The sequence below is a fragment of the Otolemur garnettii genome, unplaced genomic scaffold (assembly GCF_000181295.1).
Source record: "Otolemur garnettii isolate 467f Iridium unplaced genomic scaffold, OtoGar3 scaffold00002, whole genome shotgun sequence".
Classification (NCBI taxonomy): domain Eukaryota; kingdom Metazoa; phylum Chordata; class Mammalia; order Primates; family Galagidae; genus Otolemur; species Otolemur garnettii.
The window spans coordinates 33,006,458-33,015,907 of NW_003852397.1; the positions used below are offsets into that span (position 1 = coordinate 33,006,458).

General features: G+C 41.3%; 1 protein-coding gene across 5 annotated transcripts in view; it reads right to left on the reverse strand.

The window, feature by feature from the left end:
- Positions 1 to 311: 311 nt before the first annotated feature.
- HACL1 (2-hydroxyacyl-CoA lyase 1) overlaps positions 312 to 9,450 on the reverse strand; it is a 37,867-nt gene continuing 28,728 nt past the window's right edge. For 3 of the 5 annotated variants that reach the window (XM_003781717.3, XM_023513646.1, XM_012805784.2), the window contains 5 exons: positions 9,136 to 9,290; positions 8,057 to 8,215; positions 5,228 to 5,335; positions 2,917 to 3,103; positions 312 to 472 (listed from right to left, as the gene is read on the reverse strand). In XM_003781717.3, the coding sequence (XP_003781765.1) occupies positions 440 to 472; positions 2,917 to 3,103; positions 5,228 to 5,335; positions 8,057 to 8,215; positions 9,136 to 9,290 (642 nt within the window). In that variant the 3' untranslated portion in view covers positions 312 to 439. The remainder of the gene's footprint in view (positions 473 to 2,916; positions 3,104 to 5,227; positions 5,336 to 8,056; positions 8,216 to 9,135; positions 9,291 to 9,450) is intronic. The other 2 variants (XM_023513647.1, XM_023513649.1) reach the window with 1 other exon arrangement.

Consider the following 9,450-nt stretch of genomic DNA (forward strand, 5'->3'; position numbering starts at 1 on the left):
GCTTGAGCTCACGAGTTTGAGACCAGCCTGAGCAAAAAAGCAAGACCCTGTCTCTACTAAAAATAGAAAAACTGAAGCAAGAGGATCTCTCAAGCTCAAGAGTTGGAGGTTCCTGTGAGCTATGATAACATAGTATTCTTATTCTCCACCCAGGGTAACAGCTGGAGACTTGGTCTCAAAAAAAAAAAAGTATACTGATGTGTAACTCAGTGGTTAGGTAGCTGCAATGCTTTAATAAAAAACTCTTTCTCTTCTTTCATCTGTAAATGGTTATTTCTGTAGTATTCTGTTTTTAATCAATTCCTATACCATGTCACTTTAAAATAAAATTTTATTTTTCTTGCACAATTTTAACATTTTAGTAATCTTGCTGTGGAAAACAAAATTTCATCTTGCAAGATCGAGAAAACTCAAGATTCCACCTGATTGGAATCTTTATTTACATGCTAGAGCGAGTCAGCCAGTGAAAATCCTAGAAAAGGAAGACAACAAACATTCAGTTGAAAGAAATAACTGTCTCAAACTCTATCCTCACTGTTTTGTTTGTTCTAAAATTTAAAAGTTCTACATAATGGTGGGTGAATGAGGTTTGTTTTTGGTCTAGTACTTTCCCCCAAATGGAGCTAAAAATCCATTGGTGAGCCTGGCTGTCATGTCCTACAAAACAATCTACAATGGCCTTCCGGGTCCCCTTCTAGTAATAGTAATCAGGGCACAAAAACCACACTCTGAAAGAACCAGAAATATACTCAAAAGGAGAGAGGAGGTAAAGGAGGCCCATAGGGGCTAAGGTCTCAGAGAAGAATCTGGGTGGGAGGAACTGTGCATGACAGCTGTTTCCAGGACTAACACTATCCTACACATGTGGCCTAGACACAGACTACTGCACAGACTTAGGCATTCCCCATATTAAAGCAGGAAGTAGCTAGCCTACACTGAGAATTGGTGACAAATGGCCAGTGGTGGACAGACAGCCAAAAAGCAATAGCTTAGAGACGATAGTATGTGTAGAATTCTAGTGGGATGAAGATAAATAATACTAAAGTGATAAATGCAAGAAATATAAGGATGATCTTCATAGAACTATAATAAAGGAAGGTTAGCACTTATATTTCTCCAGCAATACCTAAACAAAATTCATACAGAAATTATAAGACAGATCACTGGAAGCAGATTTTAAAAAGTTGAACTCACGGCTCGGTGCCTATAGCTCAACCGGCTAAGGCGCCAGCCACGTACACCTAAGGTGGCGGGTTCGAATCCCCAGCCCGGGCCCGCCAAACAACAATGACGGCTGCAACCAAAAAATAGCCGGGCGTTGTGGCGGGCGCCTGTGGTCCCAGCTACTTGGGAGGCTGAGGCATGAGACTCGCTTGAGCCCAGGAGTTGGAGGTTGCTGTGAGCTGTAATTCCATGGCACTCTACCTAGGGGGATAGCTTGAGGCTCTGTCTCAAAAAAAAAAAAAAAAAAAAAAGTTGAACTCACTAGCAAAGAGGAGAAAATTTATTAGGGCTCTTCTGTTATTAATTTAGGCCTCAAGAGTATTTCCATTATATGTATTCACCAAGTTAGTCATAGTGATTTTAGCTCCACTAGTACTCTGATAGACTGACACCTGGAGGGGGACATCCTGGAATGTAAAACTAATATTCCAGTCACTGGAAAGCATATACCTGGTCATAAATCAATAAAATAGCATGAAATTAAAATACCTGTCTATTGGGTGTCTGGTTGGCAGAAGAAAAAGCAATCAATAAGCCCAGAGGGGTAGAGGAGCCCCTGAAAGTTGTCAGCCCTTCCTCAGCCTGCCTGTTTGCTCCTGGGAAATCCCACCCAGGCCCTGCCCATCACTCTCCTGGCATAATCCTTTTGCACCATCTTCCTTGTCACAAGGCTTCTTCTTGAATACCTCTTCTCTCTGCTTGAAAAGCCAGAGTCTCTAATATCCGTTTTTACACAAACAGAATTCTAGTAAAATTCTATATATTTTACAGTTTCCAAATTAGTTAATTTATATTTTACTGATTGTCCAGGGATCTGTTTGCCCATTTGTCCCCAGGCTTCTTCAAAAAAGGAAGAGGTCCTATGATGGATATATATGTAAGAACCAAGACAGAAAGGACTTAAAATACATCTGCTCTGAAGAGTGGCTGATATGCAAGGTGTAAGCATGAAAGACAGGTGTGGTGATCAACAGCAGGAATCAACACCAGGGAATAAATTTAAGTATGAAAAGCAACTTCATCTAGGATGGAAAGGATCATGCTACACACACTAAAGTCATTTATTTCACTGCTGTAAGCTACACTACAGTTTTGCCTTAGAGGTCAAAGTCACAAAGTAATTTCTAATGAACTGCACAAATTGTCCAATTACAGTCTAATCTCTCATGGTGCTTCCTCCATCTGTCTTCCAGACACTCTGCAAATACAGCATGCTTCCTCTTGCCTCAGAGCTTCAGCACATCTCTTCTCTCACCTCTTTGCTGAGTTAGTCCCTGCTCACCCCTCTCATCTCAGTGTAAGCATCACTTCCTCTCAGAAACTTTCCAATACAAATCAGACCCCTTTGTTGTATGTTGCTTAGAACTGGGTTCCTTTCCTTCCATACAATGTCTCACTCTGTTATTGTGCTGAGTCGTCAGGTTCCTGCACTATCTCTCTCTCCTACCAGACTCCATGAAGGTAAGGACTGAGCCTAGTTTCACTTCAACCATGCTATTCTTAGCACCTTAGACAACACTCCTTACAGATTATGTCAACAAATATTTGTTGAACACAAAAGTAAAACTGCCAAACTCACAAATGGCTTAGAAAGACCTCTGTGGATAATAGTGAGTGCTCTACTTGGTAGATACTTCTTGGAGATGGGGGAGTAGACACATTTCCTGCTTTCTGTTTAGCAACTTCATTTACCTGGCTCTTCCGTGTGGCTTGTGGCTCAATCATGATGTTGATAAGAGAAGGTTTAGTTGTGTCTGCCAGGGTCTGCCTCAGGGATTTTTGGAGTTCTTCAGGTGTTTGTACAAAATACCCTTTGCCTCCAAATGCAGTCATGACCTGCTCATAATGAGAGTTTGGCAAAAGACACATTGGAGGGGCCCTAAAAACAAAGGTCCACAAGTCAATGAAATTTAAAACTTAAAGTTTTAGGGAAAAAAAATCATTCTCAGAAATAATCCATAAAAAAATTTAGGCTGAACTGAAGGCCTACTTTTATTTCCAACACTTAAACTGAAATACCAGTATACTAAATTTTTCTTGCATTTTTTATTGTCTAAATAGCAATGTTCAACAGAACTTTCTGTGATGACAGAAATGTTTTATGCCTGTGCTATCTAATATAACAGCCACTACCTACTCACTTCTGTGAGCACTTCAAATGTGACTAATCTAAGCAACTCAATTTTTCATTTCATTTAATTTTAAATAACCTAAATTTAAACTGCAGGCCAGGTGTGGTGACTGCAATGATTATAATCCCAGCACTATTGAGAGGCTGAGGTAGGAAGATCACTTAGGTCAGGAATTCAAGACCAGCCTTGGTAATGGAAAAACATCATTTCTACAAAAAATTAAAAAAGAAAATTAGCTAGCCATGGTGATGCACACCTGTAGTTCCAGCTACTCAGGAAGATAAGGCAGGAGGATCACATGAGTCCAAGAGTTAAAGACTGCAGTGAGCTGTGAAGTTGCCCCTAAGCTCTAGCCCAGGCAATAGGAAGAGACTGTGTCTCAAAAAGAAAAAACTGTTTCTGAAAAAAAATTGTAACAGGCTCGGCGCCTATAGCTCAACCGGCTAAGGCGCCAGCCACGTACACCTAAGGTGGCGGGTTCGAATCCCCAGCCCGGACCCGCCAAACAACAATGACGGCTGCAACCAAAAAATAGCCGGGCGTTGTGGCGGGCGCCTGTGGTCCCAGCTACTTGGGAGGCTGAGGCAGGAGACTCGCTTGAGCCCAGGAGTTGGAGGTTGCTGTGAGCTGTAATGCCATAGCACTCTACCCAGGGGGACAGCTTGAGGCTCTGTCTCAAAAAAAAAAAAAAAAAAAAAAAAATTGTAACAACTGCAATGTACCTAGCACAGTCACACAACTTTTATCAATTTTTTTTTTTTGAGACAGAATCTCACTTTGTTGCCCTTGGTAGAGTGCCATGGTGTCATAGCTCACAGCAACCTCAAACTCGTATGCTTAAGCAATTCTCTTGCTTCAGCCTCCCAAGTATAGGCACCTGCCACAACTCCTGGCTATTTTTTTTTTTTTTTTTGAGACAGAGCCTCAAGCTGTCGCTCTGGGTAGAGTGCCATGGCATCATAGCTCACAGCAACCTCCAACTCCTGGGCTCAAGCGAGTCTCCTACCTCCACCTCCCAAGTAGCTGGGATTACAGGCACCCGCCACAATGCCCGGCTATTTTTTGGTTGCAGCCGTCGTCGTTTGGCGGGCCAGGGCTGGATTCGAACCTGCCAGCTCAGGTGTATGTGGCTGGTGCCTTAGCCACTTGAGCCACAGATGCCGAGCCACCGCCTGGCTATTTTTAGAGATAGGGTCTCGCTCTTGCTCAGGTTGGTCTCAAACCTGTGAGCTCAAGCAATCCATCTGCCTCAGCCTCCCAGAGTGCTAGGATTACAGGTGTAAGCCACCACACCCCGCCTAACTACTATGAATTTTTTAAAAGGAATGGTCATTACAAAACAACAAATAATAGCAAAAGAACAAATGAAGTCAGTGAGACATAAACAAACACACTCCTAGCCTATTCCACCCCACGCCCACAAATTCACATCTGCCTCAGCCCTTATGGCCAGCTATCACATTGTCTTAGTTTGCCTCTACTACCAGATAATCAAGATTAGCTAAGTGGTAAAAGGAAGGAAGACATCTGGATCATAAATAGTATGTAAACCTTCATATTCCTACATGGCATCACAGAAATATTACGACTGGGAGCATTGTGCAGTAAGTTCTTTCATTAACAGGGCTCAGACATCATGCTCACTTATCTAAGTCATCAGGGGCTCCCTGATCATAAACTACTGAAGCACCCTATCATGGATATTTATGAAATAAGAACCACAGAGACAGGATTCCTGCCCTTTTTAAGGGCTGATGATCAAAACACATGATACTCATACTATGGAGGTACATTCCACTACAGTAAATTTTTTAAAGAGAAGTTAAAATCAATGAGAGAAAAGTAAATATACATTGTTTTCAGTTACTTACACTGTAGTAGCATCTTGAGATTTTAACATTTCTTTCCAAGTATCTGTATCAAAACCTTGGTAAATTCCATTATTATTCACCACCAAAAGTATGATTGGCAAGTTGTACCTCAAAGTCAAAGTAAAATATACATATGAAGGAAATCACTCTTCATTCTTAAGCAGTTTCTTTTCTTTGGGCTGGAATTTTAACTTAAAAATTAATAATGTTTTCTATAAGCTTTTTATAATTTTAGAGGAACACAAAAATTAAGCATTTATTATCCTCGCAAATATTTCTATTTGATAAAATCATCAGAAACATCATGGAGTGTTAAGAAAGAAGGCAAGATTAGGAGTTGGTAGACCTGAGTTTTACCACTACTGAGCTATGGCAAATCACTGAGCTTTTCTGAGTCTAGGTTTTCATAGATCTAAATGCTACTATGAATAACAACCTCCCTACTTAATACCCTCTAAAGCACGTCTTCTGGTTCCTAGGAGTACAATTTGAAAAGTGCCTTTCTACTTTCTGAGCTCCTCAGACTCCCAGCCCTTGCTATACAGCGTGAGAGACACACAGTGACTAGCATACATAATCAGCACTCAAGCCACTGCACCCATAATTAGAAGCACATTACGTGGTGTAATTAGTACAGAACAGAATACTTAACAAAGTGCTGAACAGTATAGTAAGACAAAAAGATGACTAAACTTTATTAATGACCGAAAAAGAATGTAGATTTAAATTTCTAATATAATTTCCAAAGGCAGGTGGTAAAAATAAAATTAAACTGCATGCTGTTAAGTAAGGACTATGGTAACTCTTCTCTCCATGCTCAAAGGGAATCATTATTCGCTAGAAGACTAACTTCCTTATAAATCATCTTTTTGTTGTATGTCACTTGGTTGTCAATATAGACATTTTTTTTCCTTGAGACAGAGTCTCACTTTGTCAGCCTTGGTAGAATGCCTTGGCATCACAGCTCACAGCAACCTCAAACTCTTGGGCTTAACCAATTTTTTTGCCTCAGCCTCCCAAGTAGCTGGGGCTACAGTTGCCCACCACAACACCTGGCTATTTTTTTTTTTTTTTTTTTTTTTTTTTTGAGACAGAGCCTCAAGCTGTCCCCCTGGGCAGAGTGCCGTGGCATTACAGCTCACAGGAACCTCCAACTCCTGGGCTCAAGCGAGTCTCCTGCCTCCGCCTCCCAAGTAGCTGGGACCACAGGCGCCCGCCACAACGCCCGGCTATTTTTTGGTTGCAGCCATCATCGTTGTTTGGCGGGTCCGGGCTGGGGATTCGAACCCGACAGCTTAGGTGTACGTGGCTGGCGCCTTAGCCGGTTGAGCTATAGGCGCCGAGCCACACCTGGCTATTTTTTGTTGCAGTTGTCATTGTTGTTTAGCTGGCCCAGGCTGGGTTCAAACCCTCCAGCCTCGGTGTACGTGGCCATTGTTGCTGTAACCACTGTGCTATGGGCGGCCGAGCCAATATAGATATCTTTAAAGACACAGTTAGCCCTCTGTCTGTGTAAGCTCTGCATCTGTGGATTTAACTAACTGCAGATCAAAAATTTTTTTAAAAATTGTGTCTGTACTGAACATGTAGACTTTTTATTCTTGTTCTTATTCCCTAAATGATACAGTATAACATCTACTTACATAGCATTTACATTGTACTAAGCATTATAATCTAGAGATGATTTAAAATATATGGGAGAATGTGTGTAGGTTATTTGCAAATACTACACTATTTTATATAAGAGAGTTGAGCATCCTCAGATTTTGGTATCAGAAGGAGGGTCCTGGAATTGATCCCCCATGTATACAAAGGGTTAACTATACCTTCCCTTGAGCTTAAAAGTTTTAGGTATGAGGCGGTGCCTGTGGCTTAGTGAGTAGGGTGCTGGCCCCACATACTGAGGGTGGCAAATTCCAACCCGGCCCTGGCCAAACTGCAACAACAACAAAAAATAGCTAGGCATTGTGGCTGGTGCCTATGTTAACAGTCCCAGTTACTTAAGAGGCTGAGGCAAGTGAATCGCCTAAGCCCAAGAACTGGAGGTTGCTGGGAGCTGTGACATCACGGCACTCTACCAAGACAAAGTGAGATTCTGTCTCTAAAAAAACAAATAAATAATAATAATAAAATAGTTTTAGGTATCAAAGCTCTGAAAGCCCCAAACATAATTCACAAAAATGCTAATAAGAGCTCTAGCTAAGAAAAGAATGGTTTAATTACAGTTTAAATATATTAATAGTTGGGGAGAAAAATTCTCCATACTTTGATAGTGGGATCTACAACTCATGAGTTTCTCCATGAATCCTCATAACTACAAACATAATCCAAATGGCTTATATTCACAGACCATCACCTCGAGATTTACCTGGGTTATCTCATTTGTTTCTTTCAACCATTCTCTATGGTAGGAACTATTACTATTGCTATTTTAGAGGAGAGGAAACTGAGGCTTGGTTAAGCAACTTAACCATAGTCACTTGGTTTTGATGCAATAGAATCAGTATTTAAATCGAGGCTGTTTATCCCAGAGTCTGTGTTCTTAACCACCACACTCTGCTGTCTCCCTGAAGAAAGCAAGCTTCTCTCAGGCCAAAACTTTTTTTTTTCAGTGAGCCCGAAACTCCTCCCCATGGATTTATAGGGTTTAGCATACAGGAAGAAGGCTGGGAACACAGAAATACACTGTCCTAGAAGAGAAAGACCTTGGGTCCTTGTACTTGTATTCTCAGGACAGAGCACAGTGCTATGCACAGGGCACCTGGCATTCTGGGGAACACTGGTGAGTATTTGTTAGGTGAGTGGGTATATAATTTTTGGTTGTTTTACCTGCAGATGGTTTCCACCTCCATGCCAGAAAACCCAAATGCACTGTCTCCTTCCACACAGATGACCCGTTGCCCAGGGCTTCTATCTTTAGCTAGTATAGCAGCTGCAATAGCAAATCCCAAACCAACTCCCATTGTTCCAAAAGTACCAGCATCAAGCCTGTTGGGGAACAATACTAAAATGAAACTCTGGGGCATGTCACAGAGGCTGGAGTTGACACAAACCCTTTAGTCATATTCACAAGGTTTATGAAAAAATAAACAATCATGAAAACATTCTTTTTCTTTAATATAAAACCTTTAGACTATAAAGAACCAATTTGTCAAGATAAAGGAGAATGGGCTTGACGCCTGTACTCAGTAGTCAGGGCGCCGGCCATACACACCAGGGCTGGTAGATTCACACCCAGCCTGGGCTTGCTAAACAACAATGACTACTGCAACAAAAAAATAGCCGGGTATTGTGGCGGGTGCTTGTAGTCCCAGCTACTTGGGAGGCTGAGGCAAGATATTCACTTAAGACCAAGAGTCTTGAGGTTGCTGTGACCTGTGGCACCACGCACTTTGCCAAGGGTGACATAATGAGACTCTGTCTCAAAAAAATAAAATAAATAAAAAGATTAAGCAGGATGATAGGGAAAAGCCACTCATGACTGTCTGAAAGACTGTAAATATGTCCTTAGAACACTAGGTGTACAAATTATCGCAGGGAGGATAACAAGAATATAACAAGCATAAAACTTCTATCAAACCTAACCTCAGAATACTTTTATGAAATACAGTAGAATCTCTATAAATTGACCACCCAAGGGACTGTAACAAACTGTTCAACAGATGTGGTCAACATGAGGAACTAAGCCTACTGTACTGATATGGACATGTAGTGCATGTCCAGTCTACAAAAATTAGGTCAACTTAAGGAAGTGGTCAGTGTAGGGAGGTGATCAACTATGGAGGTTCTACTGAATATTCTTCTATACTGTGCATGTGCAATTCTCAAACATTTTCTTAATCTGCACTTTCGTAATTTCAAATTAAATACATCATAATTAATTATAATTTATTTCTTGAAAGGCTTACCTGTGACGAGGAAGGTAGTTTTGAAGCACAGTGCGTCCAATGTCCATTGTATTTGCTCCTTCACTTACAATAAAACAGTCTCTGGGTAGTTGTTCTTGAATGTGGTAGAATACTGTATAATAATTCATAGGCAGGGAGTTTTGGGAAGCTAATTCCTAAAAAGTGGACCAGAATACAATCAAATTATACTGAGATACAATGAAAATAACAAATGTCGGCCGGGCGCCTATAGCTCAACCGGCTAGGGCGCCAGCCACGTACACCTAAGGTGGCGGGTTCGAATCCCCAGCCCGGACCCGCCAAACAACAATGACG